The sequence below is a fragment of the Eutrigla gurnardus genome (assembly GCF_963514095.1).
Source record: "Eutrigla gurnardus genome assembly, chromosome: 19".
NCBI lineage: Eukaryota > Metazoa > Chordata > Actinopteri > Perciformes > Triglidae > Eutrigla > Eutrigla gurnardus.
This window is the reverse complement of record NC_139930.1, coordinates 467,703-483,148: the sequence shown is the minus strand read 5'-3', so window position 1 is coordinate 483,148 and position 15,446 is coordinate 467,703. Positions and strand designations below refer to the sequence as shown.

Genomic DNA, 15,446 nt, shown 5'->3' with positions numbered 1-15,446 from the left:
TGAGAGCATGTTGTTGTGCTCTCACTGGACTGTGACTGCTGTCTACATGCTTTGGGTGGGGGGTGGGTGACCTTTTTTTTTTCTCTCTCTCTCTTTTGTAACTGTGTTGTGTATTGTAAAACTTAAAAACTCTATAAATAAAATATTAAAAAAAACAAAAAAAAAACAGTCTTGCCCACTCCACAGTGCACCCGAGGCAAATCCATTGTAACGGCAGACTATTGATGTACATATGAGTTGATAGAATGTTTGAAATAAAACCAACCTTGCATTTTTAAGGATTTATGTCTCAGCAGCAGCAGCAGCAGCAGCAGCAGCAGCAGCGTGTCATACTTCCTAGTAGGCTATGGCAGCGGCGGAGTGATATCACCTAGCACTTGTTACCGGTTCTATAATAGTTTGTCTACCTGCTGTCATTGCTACAGACGCAGAGTAGCCTGCAGTGCTAGTTTCTTCAATCTCACAGAAATGGCCACTTTTGGAGAATATACTGAAACTTTTGAAGACTCTGATGAGGAGTTTTTTTCCACCCAAACCCAACCGTACCTGTACGAGCCTGAATATACAGAGGAAGAATTGCGCAAGAGGGATGCTCAAAGGGCAGAATGTGAATGAGCGTCTTTCGAGACCGAGATAGCCCCCGCTGGAGCTGAGAACCGGGACCAAACAAACGGAGACTGGTGGTGCCAGGAGGGAATCCCCCGCAATTGTGGGTTCGCGTGGCCGTGGGCTGCCCGGTGTTTGCGTGAGGTCCAAGCGCTTTTCACCCAGGTCTGAGGGCATGAGTCCCAACAATTCGTCCCGGTTCGATTGCCTATTTACGGGCAGTATTTCGGGCGGCACGTCTTAAGAGTTTTGAGTCCGACGGAGAGTCCGCATGTGTGGATTCGCGGAGCCGCCCGGTGTTGGTCTGCGGTCCAAGGGCTTTTCAACTAGCTCTGAGGGCACGAGGCCCGAATATTCCGCTGTGTTCATGTGTCTATTTACCGGAGGGAATCCCCGCAACGCGTCCGAGGGTTTACGGTTCTCCGGACAGAGCAGTGGTCCGGGTTCGCGGTGCGTAATTGTGGCTTCGCGTGGCCGTGGGTTGACCGGTGTTTGAGTGAGCTCCGAGGGCTTTTCAGACATACTTGGGGGTATAAGTGCCGACAGTTTGGCCCGGTTCGATTGCCTATTTACAGGCAGTATTTCGGGCGGCGCGTCTTAGAGTTTTGAGTCCGACGGAGCAAAGTAAAGTTCCGCTGCTGCTGAGAAACTAGTTCCTCAAAAAATGGATGATTCATGCGATGCAAGGTTAGTTTTGTTTCAAAAATTATTCTATCAACACAGATATGTACATCGACAGTCTAGTGTTTTAATTGATTTGCCTCGGGTGCACTGTGGAGTGGGCAAGACTGTTTTTAATGCCTGTCTAGCTAAGAACCATTTACTTGCGCTAGCCATAGCATAAGCGAACTCGGCAACTAGAAGAACTGAATGAAATGTCTTGAAAACGTCTCCAGACGTCTCCAACACACCGGCTCACTTGGAAAATAGGTCTTATGTCCAAAATTCCGAACTATCCCTTTAACACTCTCTTGGCTATATTTTAACATAACAAGTTCAAAGTGCGTGAGCACGCATCGCAACATGGCGACCGGTCCGAAACCGCATCACGCACAAAGCAACGACACTGATAGTCCCCCTCCGAAGGACACCATCACAATAACCGAGGATGTGCGCAGCACTCGACAGGTAATGTAGCTGCCGCTGCGCTGCTCAGTTGACACTCGGAACTGTTCAGGTCCTTTCGGCGATGCTCGGTAATATGACGGTGAAGTCACAAAAACGGCAGAGTAGGGAAGTTTGCACAGCCGCCCCCGAATTCACCTGGTGAATTTGCAGTACCACAAAGATCCCTGCTTGGCTGTAAGATCGGTCTCAGTCATCTGGCATTTCTGGCAGGGGGATGAGTTTAGCCACTGGTCGTGTGTATGTAGACCCTTTAATGTTTACCTCAGCTGTGCATATCCGGCCATCATCACTATGGATCACTTTGGTGACTCGTCCAACCGGCCACAGTGCTCTGGGCAGCTGTGATGATCATGACCACTTGATCTGGAGTGAGGTCCACAGTAGAACTATGCCACTTCCGACGATGTTGAAGGATGGGGAGATAGTTCTTAGTGAACTGGATCCAGAAGTGATCTGCCAGTACCTGGCTGTGTTTCCAGCGGCGACATCCAAGCAGATCACTGTTGTGGTACACAGCTTGTGGTAGGGATGAATCCCGCCTCCCCATGAGTAGGAGATTTGGCGTTATGGGGTCAGGATCTGCGATGTTTGATGTAACATAGCCAAGAGGCTTAGAGTTGAGGATCCCCTCTACTTCTATCAGGACCGTCATGAGGACTTCCTCTGGGAGCACTTGGTCCTTCAGCACGACTTGCAGGGAAGCTTTAACAGATTTGATCTCTCTCTCCCAAACACCTCCAAAATTAGGTGCAAGTGGTGGATTAAATCTGAAGCTGATGCTCTGCTCAGCAAGCTGGTCCTTTAATGCTGGCTCAAGTGTGGCAGAAATTAGTGCCTCGGTCACAGAGGATCTCGAACGGCTTCCCTCTTCTTGCCACAAAGCGCCTTAAGGCGAGCAAAAAGGACTCAGTGTCCATGCTACACAAAAGATCCAGATGTACACACGGAGTGGTGAGGCATTTAAAAATAATACCCAAATTTCCTCTTGTCTACTGCCTATTTTGATGGTCTATGGGCCAAAACAATCTACTCCAGTAGACCAGTATGGTGGTTAGTTGATACGCAACGGTGCAGCTGGCAGGTCAGCCATCTGAGGAATAATAGGCTTGCTGCGCCATTTGCGGCACTCTGTGCAGCTATGCTGATGTTTCTTGACAGCTTGACGTCCACGAATGATCCAGTATGTCCCCCTTATTTCTGCAAATACACGGTCAGGACCTGCATGGTGCAACCGGATGTCATAGTCCTGGATGAGTAACTTCGTGACATGGTGGTTTGTAGGGTTGTAAACGATAAACCGATGCGACCGGATATTCGGTTCAACAAGTGAGAGATACGGCTGCATCGGTAGCAGCCTCCTCAATCGATACGAATTATCAATGAATTCCTAGATGAATCGGTTACGGAGTCATGGATCGGGTATCGCGAGACTTTGAAGCGGTTGGCGGCATCATATCTATGGGCGGCATTACACCAGCGTCTCTAAAACAACGCGAGAGCTGAAGCTGCCGGCGAAACGCCGTAGCTGCCTCCGTGTTGTCCCTTGTTTATAACTCATACCAGCTAGGCAGCTACGGCGGAGGTGGAGAGGCGGGCGCAGCACAGGTAGGCTGCTGCGACGCTGCCGTGTGACCGCAGGCACTCCACGACCGCACGTGAGAGACGGACGGCTTTGAATGTCGATCGCTTGTGTCTCAACTTGCGCCACAAGAGGCGGCCGCAGCACGGGTAGCGTCCACGACACTGTCCTGTGACCGCCAGCCAACGATTCAGCTAGACTTTTTTTTGGTCCATGTCTAAAAATAAATACATTGACATGTGATTTTGTTGTTCTGTTTTTTTTTTGCCAGTGCCATACAGCCACAATGCTTGGGGATATGTGGTATTTTACATATTTGAAAAGAAACTATTGTACTGTCACTTCCATAGAATCAGCTTCTTTATTTTATAAAATATCTACAACAAATATTAACCGTAGAATCGAATTGTATCGTTCTTACACTGTATGGAATCGATTTCGAATCGAATCGGTCTGTAATAAAAGGATATCGTTTTTGAATCGAATCGGTCTGTGATAAAGGATATCGTTTTTGAATCGAATCGTAACCTGTGTATCTAGATGCATATCGAACCGTTTATCACAAAGAGATGTGCAACCCTAGTGGTTTGGTGCCAGGATGATTGGATGGATGGTTTCCTCTTCTAGATTCGCTGCCTTTCTAAGTCAACCTCCGACCCTTATAAGTTCCACTTCTACGTCATAGACAGGGGATAGAGACATCAAGCTGCTTTTGGAGCTGAGAGGTTTACCTGCCTGCAGTGCAGTAAACTCCCCCGGGAAACTCCTGCTCTCTTCAGGATGGCAGCTTCTGTTTTGACTCTGTCGGCTGGCATTCATGGGGGATGCAGCCACACCGTGTAGGGACTGAAATGTGGCGTTGACTAGTTCTGACCATGATTTGAGCTGAGTTACATCTAGGACTGGAAGGCTGTTTACTGTGATGTTGCCACAGAAGATGGTATCACACATTTCTTCTGCTGGTGTGTGTATGGAAATTACACCAGGATTAGTTGGCCACTCGGCTGGTGGCTGGTGGAGGAAAGTCGGGCCACATGTCCAGCGGTTGGGCTTCACTAAATCCGCCAGTGATTTCCCACGTGTGATATCATCAGCAGGATTCTCTTCTGAGGGAACATGTCTCCACTTGCCTGCTCCAACCAGCTCTTGAATCTCTGTTATCTGTGTCCTCACAAACATTTTGTTCTGCTGGGATTCGGACTGGATCCAGTGCAGAACGGTCGTGGAATCTGTCCACAGTGTTGTTTCCTTTACTGGCAGAGTCAGCTCCGTGTGCAGGACCTTGGCTAATTGTGCACCTGACAGGGCTGCACATGGCTCCAGGTGAGGTATTGAAAGTTGTTTATTGGGTGCTACGCGAGACCTTGCCATCACAAATGCCACCTGTACTTTTCCTTCACTGTCTTCAAGCCTCATGTATGCTACAGCACCATAGGGTCTTTCTGAGGTGTCGCAGAAAATATGTAGTTCAACAGGAGTGTCAGTAGCCACATTAGCAGTGTAACAACGTGGCAGTGTGATGTGTTTAAGCTGTGGGAGTTAGTTCTCCCATGTTTCCCACACAGGGAGAAGACTGTCACCGATGGGTCATCCCATCCTCTCTCCTTTCTCCACAGAGCTTGAACCAGGATCTTGGCACGCATGGTATAAGATATGATGTAGCCTAGAGGGTCCTATTGACTGGCTAGAACCCGATATACATATCTCATGGTTGGTTCTGTCACCGGGATGGCTCTGTCTTTGTATCCAAGAGTATCAGGGCAGCAGTGCCACAGGAGACCGAGTGTTGACTCCTGTGGGTCGGTCTTATTTGCAGTCAGCCATAACTCACATCCTGCTGATTTGACTTCGGGAGGTAGATGAGCGATAACCTCAGGCATGTTGCTGGACCACTGTCTCATATCAAAGCCTCCGCTGGCAAGGAGAGCTCGCACCTTTTGGATTAGCTGTCTGGCTCGATCCTGGGACTGCAGAGACTGGAGACAATGTTCTACATAAAATGCTTGAAGCACCGATTGTACCACATCTTCACTGCTATCATAGTGTTGTTGCACGTGACGTTGTAATGCATAAGATGCACAGCATGGGCTGCAGGTAGTCCCAAATGGCAGCACACGCCACTCGTAGACATCTGGGCTGCGGTCTCTCTCTCAATCACGACACAGGAAGCGAAGAAGTGGCTGGTCTTCAGGGAGGAGACGCACCTGATGAAACATGCTGCGTATATCTCCACTGATGGCCACAGCGTGTTCTCTGAACCTCAGCAGCACACCAAGCAGTGGTGCACTCAGAGTAGGACCAGGAAGCAGGTTGTTATTGAGGAAGGCTTGTTGATAGTTGAATGAGCAGTTGAAGACAACTCTGGCTTTACCATTATGATAAACAAGATGGTGAGGAAGAAACCATGACTCCTCTGTTCTGCTCACCTCATCAGCGTTGATCTTGACAGCATATCCAGCTTTCTCCAATTTGTGTATCTCATTGTATACTGCAGCTTGTTCAGGGTTAGTAGCAAGGCGGCGCTCTGTTGCTCTGAGGAGAGCCATCACGGCTGTGGGTGGAGCATGGAGCATGGGTGCATCTGGTTTACGAACAATGGAGTAGCATAGTGGGCCATGCCGTCAACTGTGACTCTGATGGTCTGATTATCCCCACCAGAGCGGATCACCTCCTTATGGTTTCTGAACGGTAATTTGTCTAGCTTCCAGAGCCTTTCAACATTTTGATGTAGCTCATCCGACGGGGAGAGGAATGAAGAATGCAGACAGCTGTTCTCACCTGATGAACGCTGCAGGAAGGTGGCAGGTCCCTGCACAGCCCATCCCAGAGCCATGCACACAGCTACAGGTACACCGATCGGGCCAGACCGGACTGGGGATACTGGTGTTATCAGGTGGGCGTTGTCAGAACCGATGAGTAGCATAGGCTTGACTCTACTGTAGGAGTGCAAGGGAATGTCTCTCAAGTGTTGGTAGCTTCGTTTCAGATTTTCAGCTGCACATGATTGTTCAGCCAGATTCAGGTCTGCTGCTGTAAAAGCATGTTGAATGTCATGTTTCATCCCGTTCTTCATCATGGGTGACACTGTAGCACCCGTTAATTGCACCTTGTCCTGTCTAATTGTCCTCAGGGACAGGATTTCTTCCTTACCCTTGAGACCCAGGTGACGTACAGCAGCTGGTAGTATGATTGTTCTTTTGGATGCGTCATCCAGGACAGCGTAAGTGCTGAGTGTTTTCTTGCCATTGTGCAGCCGTACTGGGACAACCTTCAGCATCACTCGACCTGAATGACTAATTTGGTCCATGTAAATCATACTGGGGGACATACTCACGGTCAGGACAGTCTCTGTTTGAGCCACATTATGGAGCACAGAATGTTGTTGTTCTCCACAAGTTGAACAAGGCTCCTTTAAAGTGCAGTTGTCAGGTGTATGTCCTCTCCCACACCTCCAGCATCTTCTCTTTCCCTTTATCCAGCCAGCCTTAGCATTGTTTGTGAGCTTAGCAAAGTCATCACAGGCGTCGAGGTAGTGTTCTTGGTTATTGCAGTAAGGGCAATAAGGCTTAAACCTGTCACGCTTCACAGACTGTAGTGGGATGATGGATACAGGAGCTGGGTTAGGTTGCTGAGCCCCCTGGTGGTTACCCAGTAGAATAGTTGCAGATTTCACTCTTGGCTGTGTAGAAGAAAATGTGTTACCTTACATTTCTTATTTGTTCCTCATATAATGTTCCTTTCTCTCGGGAACATCAAATGTCCTGCTGAGCTGTTTCTATTGAATTTAACCCTTGCCGTCTTGATGAAAAGACTCTTTGATCTTTCCCTCTTCCTGAACTGTCTCCGTAACATTTGTCTTTCATACATTGATCAAGGCCCGATAAGTGACCCCTGTAGTGACATCGTCTAGCTCTCCCGAGAACGGTCACACCTTGTAGACATCAACAGATGTCTCTTCCTCTGCAGAGAGACATGTGTTGATTCAATGCAAATCCACTCATGACGCCTTCCCTTTTGTTCTCCCGAATGTTCTGCATAAATCCACCTCGGCCAGGCCATTCGGGAGACTGGATCTTCATGGATACACTGTGAATTTCTTTTCTCCACTGTCAGTGATTAAACCTCATTTGAACCAGCCACAGAATTGGACCTGAAGAGTTTTTCTTCTACAGCTGCTTCACTGATCTGCGCTCCCGGCTGTCAGCATGTGAGGGTTCGGCATGCACTTATCCGACGGGATACCTGCAGGGTCTGGACCTTCCTCTCAAGCCAGTCTGCCAGATCTGGAAGAGTATATGTCCTGTCACTGCCACTCTGGATAATTCCCCTGGAAAAGCAGTATTCAGCGAAGGCATCTCTGAAGTTAGCAGGCAGCTTAGTGAGCAGTGTGTCAACATGAGAGCCACACATCAGCTCTGAAGATGAGGGACCTTGCATTGTGCTTAACATTCCCACTAGTGTTCCAGCTGATGCTGCAAAATCTTCAATACCTTGATAGTCTCCGGCCTTCACTGGTGGAGTATTCAGGATGGCATTGAGTTCTCCTTGCACAGGCTGTCTAGGCTGACCATATCTTTGCATGAGGGCTTGCATGGCAGTAGTGTATGGCGATGCACTGTTGATGAACCGCCTGGCTATTTGAAATGCAGCAGGGAATCTGAGGTGGTCAAGAAGGACTTGGTACTTGTAGTCTTCACTTAAATGTCTGTGGGGCCCAAGAACACTGGCCAGGCCCTTTTTGAGCAGCAGCTAGTCACTTTCCCTTCCTGATGTAAATACAGTCAGTTTGAGCTTGGGGATGCCAAATGATGATGCAATAACCATCTCTAAAACACCGGGGCCCAGTATTTCAAAACGAATCAGAATAATCCGGATAATGAAATCCTCCTTTTCTCAGTCATGGATCAAGGTGATCCTGCTGACTTTATCTGAGTATTTCAAAACACTGGCCGGGTGGATGACCGTGATCCCGACCTGGCTGGATACGGATTACTAAATCTCAAGTCTCCGCCTCCGGATCTGAAACATGGCGGACTACTACTACGGAAGGAGCAGCTGGGAGCATGACTTTCACGTCAAAAAATGTAAGTTTACTGTCGTCTAATGTTTAGCGGTTTAAGGACCATATGAACGCCAACCAACATATCGTGCTAGCTAACTATATGAATTGTCACGTACTTAAAACCAGGCTGTAGCGATCTCTAATTGAGCCGCGGCCGTGCTAACGGCTCCATTGACTTGCGTGTTAAGCACCTTGCGTGTTAAGCAGCTAGCGGGCTAGCGGTAGCTGGCTTTGTTTATGAATTTTGCGGTCCATGGTTTGATTTACAAGGTAATTAATCTGATGTACATCATACCATATTATTAGCGTAACGTCATTGGCAACACAGCAGACTTAAAATAGGCTACATGTAAAAGAAATTAAAAAAAGGCTACATGTGAACAGACCCGATTGCTACAGTGCTTTGGAAACCTAACATTACACTGTGTATGTGTGTTGTGTATGAACTATGCAGTTCATTCAGAAGTGTCATACTCCTTCCCTTTCTTCTACTTTCAGAGCCCACTCAGCTATTAAGGACAGGGTCTGTATGAGTGCTGGAAATCCTTGGAAATGCTTCAATTGCAGTGATAAGTTGTTGGATTTAGAATAAAGTGCTGAAAAGTGTTTGAAATTGTACCAAACACAGTCTTCGAGATCCTAGATCTCGGATGTTTTACCAAATGGTGGAAACAACCCTCACTCAGGAATTTTTTTTTTTTTTATATATGTTGAGTAAACCCTTTTTTCTGATTCAGTTAATACTCTACCTAATTTCTTTTTGATGCCTCAGATTCCTCCTTCGTTTGGACCCCGTCACTGCTCTCCTCTCCAGCCGGGCCCGCCTTGCAAGGTGTTCAGGTCCAGTAGTTGGAGAAGAGAAACAGATATTGGGCCCCACGTTAGGCGCCAAAATGTTAAAAGAATTTGCCCGTAATCTAATAAATTCACCAAGGAGGAGATCAGAGACATAAGTAAAGTCGACGTCTGACTTTAATCTTGTACAAGAGGAGCAGTTACAATGCAACAACGTGTGAGGATGCTACAGAGGAAGTGCTCAAATCAGTGTTGTGACTTGAGTCTTTTAAAGGCACAGGAGATGATGCGGCATTGACAGTAAACCTTCGTGTAGACCAAGACATCATCTGCACAAGGTCCCTGACAACAATTAGGCATACCTAAGACATGAGGTTATTCATACCTAAGACACAAGGTTAAGTCCTTGTCTGTGTAGTCATCACAAAATTCTTATAACAGTGTACATCCGGCTCGAAGGACCACTTGTGAATGTTTATGTATGCTGGCGTACACAGGTCTGGTCTTAGTTCTCGGTTAGAAGAACTGCAGCTACTCCAGTGTGTTGATATCCCTCTTTATTCCACACATGTACATACAGGAAGTATCGAGTTGTGGTTCCCTTGGAATATATAAACAAATGAGCAATAAACAAGTTAGTAATAATAATGATGAAGTAATACTGATTAAAGCAATGTCGCTAAACAGGTACATAATAATCTATTATTCAAGAAATTCAGAGAATAACAATGAGGTCAAATAGTACCCTCTACTGATCACACAGTGTCGCTCAGACAGCGTCATTACAGAGTAAACATGAACTAAATCAAGCATAAATATCAGCAGATGTAGTTTCATGAGTGTTGATCTGGTGTTAAACGGTAACAGAGGTCACATCTTCTCCATGCCTTCCTGACATCTCTCTGAGTCCCCTTAGTGTTTCTCTGTCCCCTCCCCCACTATTTACGGTCACAGAGCTGATATGCAGGTGGATAAAACATTTTTTTTGCCCACTTCCTGTTGACTTTAGGCGGTGGCTTTTTTGTACATCTCCACATGGGCTATCTAGCAAAAAATCTTTCATGTGTATACGCCCAACCTAGAAGGGGTGCTGTTAGTGAGAAAAAGGGCATAAAATCAGTCACATTTCATGTTGCCATTAGGTGGCGCTCTGACTGTGAGTCAAAATTGCAGTGCAGATGTGTTCAGGACGACACTGTTATCAAGTATTAATATTTTGGAGCAGATCCGAGAAGAAACGCTGAAGTTATAACAGCTTTAATGCCTTTGGCGAAGGTTCAAAATAGTAGTGCAGTCATGGCGTCACCCTGGCCACGCTCCTAAACTTTTGGAGCATCTTTGAGTAACTTTTTGTCCTTCAGGCCTTTCCAAGCATATATCCAATTGTGGTATCAATCGGATCAACGGTATATATAGTCCAAGTTAGATTTATTACAACCCCCGTGAATGGCCAAAAACGGCCAAACGGCCAAAAATGACAATAGGCGAATTCGACTTGATGTAGCTGCCTGCAGTGCGCTACCTAACGTGATGTATTGTGGGTTGAAGCGATGCATGATGGCTAGAATTTGTGTCCGACTTACCAGCCGACTGCAAAGATGTCACAGGGTCACGACCATATCACGTGACCCAAAACATCGCGGGAACAAGTTTTTAAGAGCCGCTTCTTGCAGCTCTTGGCAGCGCGGTCTACAACGGCTGCAACCGGCTTGTCCACACCTGCTACAGCGGAATGGTTCTCATTGGTTAAAAGTTCAATGACGTGTGTTCAGGTCCGCACTCGGCGGCCACCTTGTGGTGAAATGATTTGCCTTTTTATTTTGGTCGCCTTGATCTCATGGCTTGATCTAAAGTTCTGTGCATTGTGCTGTGAGTAGGCCTATTGATGAATACTTTATACTTTATTTCAGACTCAGAGGGTCCATATAAATACATAAAATACATTAAAAGACAGAGACAGTACAAATACAGAGACAGTACAAATATATGTGAGGTCTGGTTAATACAAACATAGAATGATAATACAAATATACTGAAAAAAAAATGCCTTCCACATGTTGCCTTGCGTGTGTGTATGTATGTATTTATATATAATATAATATATATATATATATCAGACACCTGCAGCTCTCGTCGGCGTGATAAGTCAAGTCAAGTCAAGCCAAGACCATCCTGAACAAGCCTAATTTTTTGAATTTTTTGGAAGCGCCCCACATTACTTGATTTTATTGAAATTTCGAGTTTCGTAATTATTGGGCCAAAGGTTATGGAGCTAATTGCATTTTGGTGGCACAACCCTCTTATGTTCATTGGCCGATATCTTCCGAATAAAACCATATTTTCAAAACCTTTTTGGACCATGACCCCAGTTAGCTCAAAGGAGTATTGCACACCAAATTTCGTCTCATAAAATCCAAGATGGCGGAACATTTTGGTAGGCGGACTTTGGTACTCCAAGAGGATGTTTTGTAGAGGACACTTGTTCACACGTGTGAAAATTTCATATCAATCGGAGTTACGGTTGCGGCGGGGCTGGCGAATAGACACGCTAGGTGGCGCTAGCAGGCAACTTTTTCTTGGCCGAATGCGAAACCGCCAAATTCTCACATTTTTCACCAGGCCATATGGACACGACAAATTTGGTTAGTTTTTTTTTAATGCTGAGGACCCCAAAAGGCACGTCGAACTCGTAAAAGAATAATACACATTCGAAAAACAATAGGGCTTCGCAGCCCGACGTTGTCGGCGCTCGGGCCCAAATTAATAATGACAAGAAACGAATTGCAACAGTGTGTTTGGGTGAGGACGTCTTTGCCTTGTAGACCTAAAAACATGTTTGCATGATGTTTATGTTTGGTACACTGCAATCCCACAGGCTACTTTCCACGAGAATCCAAGAGAAAGAGTCCAAACAGCAGCTGCACCATTAGCAAGTGTTATTGTTTACATTTCAACACGTAAGCACCGGGGCGGTAGTGGAGGAAAGGCTCCTCCACTCGGCTCAGTCATCACTCCCCCAGTTCTCACTTCTCAGTCCCCCCCTCCAACAGCTCCACCGATGGCACCCTCCCGAAACCGCTAGCTGGAGAACCACCATGCAAATATATAGCATGCAGCTTAGAATTATCTTTGGTTCGTTGATTACAGCAATTTCGTAGAAATGCAAGTCTCCACGAAGCTGTGAAAAGGTGTGAGAGAAGATAACGCCGAAGAAAATACACGGAGACCGGTCGAATTCAACTATTAACCTCGCTGGGTAAGTGGGCTACGGAGCTAGTTAGCTAACATTAGCAGCCACTGCAGATTTGGTGTCAGCGACACCATAGCAGGCAAGGCTGCTTTTGTCCTAAACGCTGGGACAATGTTACTACAGGGAGTTTGGACATCTATGTGGGATTGCTTAATCGCCTGGCGGATAGCGTTTGGCTTGGCCAGGAACACCCTAGCCAACCGTAACGCCTGACAGCTTTAGCTACTCGTTTGTCGCAGCTGTTGTTTGGTTACCACTTAGGTCTGCATCGTTAGCATGCTAACACTAGCTGACTAGCTTGTTGGCTGTGTCGCATAGATAAGCTACCTCGTCCCGTATAAAGAGAACAAGAGTGACAGGCGCCGTAATGTTCCACGACGTTATTTTATGCGTTATTTTAGTTATTAGTTGGGTTTGTTATCTACTTTCTGTTATAACCACAGAGCCAATGCGTGCCTTGAGGTGAACATGCAAGCAGATTCATTTGATATATGGGCGCAGTTATTGATGTTTTTCTTTTTAACAGATGCTTGACGTGCCTTGATAGGACAGGATCAGGGCCAGGGCGTTATGTGGAATTCTGTAAAGGCCTGTAGCTAGTTAATGCACAACGCAATGCTTGTTTTTTTATTTTTTATTTTTTTTACATATTAGAAAACAAAAAATCATGCTGCTTGTGTGCAATAATTTGTATTGAAGCAGCACCCGTATAGTAGTAGCTTCAACACGTAAAGGCAGCATTTTCAATAACTTTAATTATGTATGTAAAATACAGCAATGTGCCCTTTGATTGCCACACCCGAAACGGATTACTAAGTGGGGTTAGTGTTCTCTGTACGATTATATCTGTCAAACCAACATTACACACAACAAACAAGCAGTTTCATTTAAATACATGCATCAGCACATCAGAGAGGACAAACCGATTTATACATTGAGTGTTGTTTTCCGTGAATGCTTCCAACTATACAAACAAAGTTCATTTGGTAATTTCTTCCACATTATGAATGTAGATCAGACCAAACATGTTAAATGTAACTAAGTAACCTGCAAATCACAACAGTGATTGTGTATATTCTGTAATATTTTTAGTGGTGCCACGCTAATGTTTTTCTCTCGGTTTCTTTTCTCTCGTTTCTGTTTTTTAACTCGAGACAGACAATATTGTGGCAGGCAGTCTTTTGTTGAGTTATGTTCTCTCTTTGTGCCAAAGCGCTAAACAGATGAATAGTAGTCAAGGAGATGTTGTGCAGGAGGCCTCTGTTGTCCAGGCAGCTTCAACAGGGTTTTTGCTCTGTATGTAAATCCCACACTAGGGACAATTACAATTACATTACAATTACAGAGGCAATAAGTCCTTGGATGTGAGTTGAACATGCTGAAAGCAGCTTTTAATGTCTTAAACCATGAACAAACATAGCATAATATTGAAGGCTGTACATTTTGTCATACTTTAAGTATATAAATTACACAACCAAATCAAATAATAATCTTAATTTGAGCATAAAGATTTTACATTACAGTAGAAAAGTCTCCAAAGTTTGATATTGAATAACAGTTTGTAACTACAACTGTGCTACATTTTAATGTTTTCGTAAGGCTAAATTTATCACTTGCATTTAGTCACGGTCTTTGGTAAATGGTAACAAACACAATTGAATTGCCCTCCTGTGATGTTTACTAGTAGGCTGTTAGGACATGCAATACCAAAACCGGCCACAACACCCCCACCAAAATCAGGATTTTAAAAAATCACTGCAACAAAATGAGGCAAAACACCCTCCTGATTTTTTTAATATGATTTTAACAAGACTATGATCTTTCAAAAAAAGTAAGTTTGGACCTGATACTTGTTGGCAGTTTTTTTGGAATATGACTCTGAAGTTGGGCACAGATGTGTTTACTTCCATTTTTGAGCCTTAATATCTGTGAAACTAATCATCTAAGAGAGACCATATTTTGTAGAATGTTTAAGCTAACACCAGAGATCGAGGCAGAAGTGATAGAAGTCTTTTATCTGCAAAAATGGGAGCTCAGCCACTCTTCAAATGTACTACTTTATTTCAACAAGCCACATTTTAAGTACCTACCATACTAGGTTATCATTGAGCTACACCCCTGATATTCCATGTCTGGAGGCTATTAGTAACAGATATACTTAGAATTTAGATAGATAGAATTTTTTCAGGACATTCTGAGATGGTCAGGTGGAAGGCATTTGATGAAATGACACGGAATGACCCACCTGATATCTATGCTTGAGCATAGAACAGTTGTTTAAGATTACTGAATTTGATGTAAACTGACGTTGATGCAGCACTTTTCTTTTCCTTTCTTTGAAGCACTTTCCAAGAAGTTAATCTGTCATGGTGCTTTTTGTTGCAGAACGCTACAAAGATGCCTGAGGTTCGGGACCTTTCTGAAGCTTTGCCAGAGATGCCCATGGACCCAATCACTGGAGTCGGAGTAGTAGCCTCCAGGAACAGGGCACCCACTGGATATGATGTTGTAAGCCACTGAACACAACACATGACAGACAGCTGAACAGCAAAAATGCAAAATAATCATCCAATTTGATTTAAATAGGCCAGCACATTTTGAATTTGTCATCATTGAAACCACAACGAAATAAAATGCACATTTCAGTGTACTTCAGGACTACCAATTGAACAAGAGTCAGTGATTGCTGAATCAAACCATCTACCCATGACTCCCAAACTAGGGATGCCCCGATACCACTTTTTTCAGACGGAGTACAAGTACTTACATTTGGGTACTTGTCGATACAGAGTACCGATATGAGTACTTAATAATGCCATAACAGTTCTTATAATTACTTTGAGAGAGAAAGCATGATGGTGAGAATGAAGTCAGCAGCTCCAGTGCACGTAAGGAAAGAGTAGGCCTTTTTACACAGAAGATTCTGGTGAAATTGGGGAAAGGAGAGTCAAAAATATGCTCTGATCGCACTTGAAGCATCTTTGCTCTATGGCCGACTTTTTGTCTTCTTCGAATTAACGTTCTCA

The 15,446-nt window shown here is 45.0% G+C and overlaps 1 protein-coding gene across 1 annotated transcript in view; it reads left to right on the top strand.

The window, feature by feature from the left end:
* Window positions 1-12,202: 12,202 nt before the first annotated feature.
* The window catches only part of mvb12ba (multivesicular body subunit 12Ba), a 41,873-nt gene continuing 38,629 nt past the window's right edge, over window positions 12,203-15,446 (top strand). The window contains exons 1-2 of the mRNA XM_084034449.1: window positions 12,203-12,426; window positions 14,806-14,928. Of these exons, the coding sequence (XP_083890575.1) occupies window positions 14,818-14,928 (111 nt within the window). The 5' untranslated portion in view covers window positions 12,203-12,426; window positions 14,806-14,817. The remainder of the gene's footprint in view (window positions 12,427-14,805; window positions 14,929-15,446) is intronic.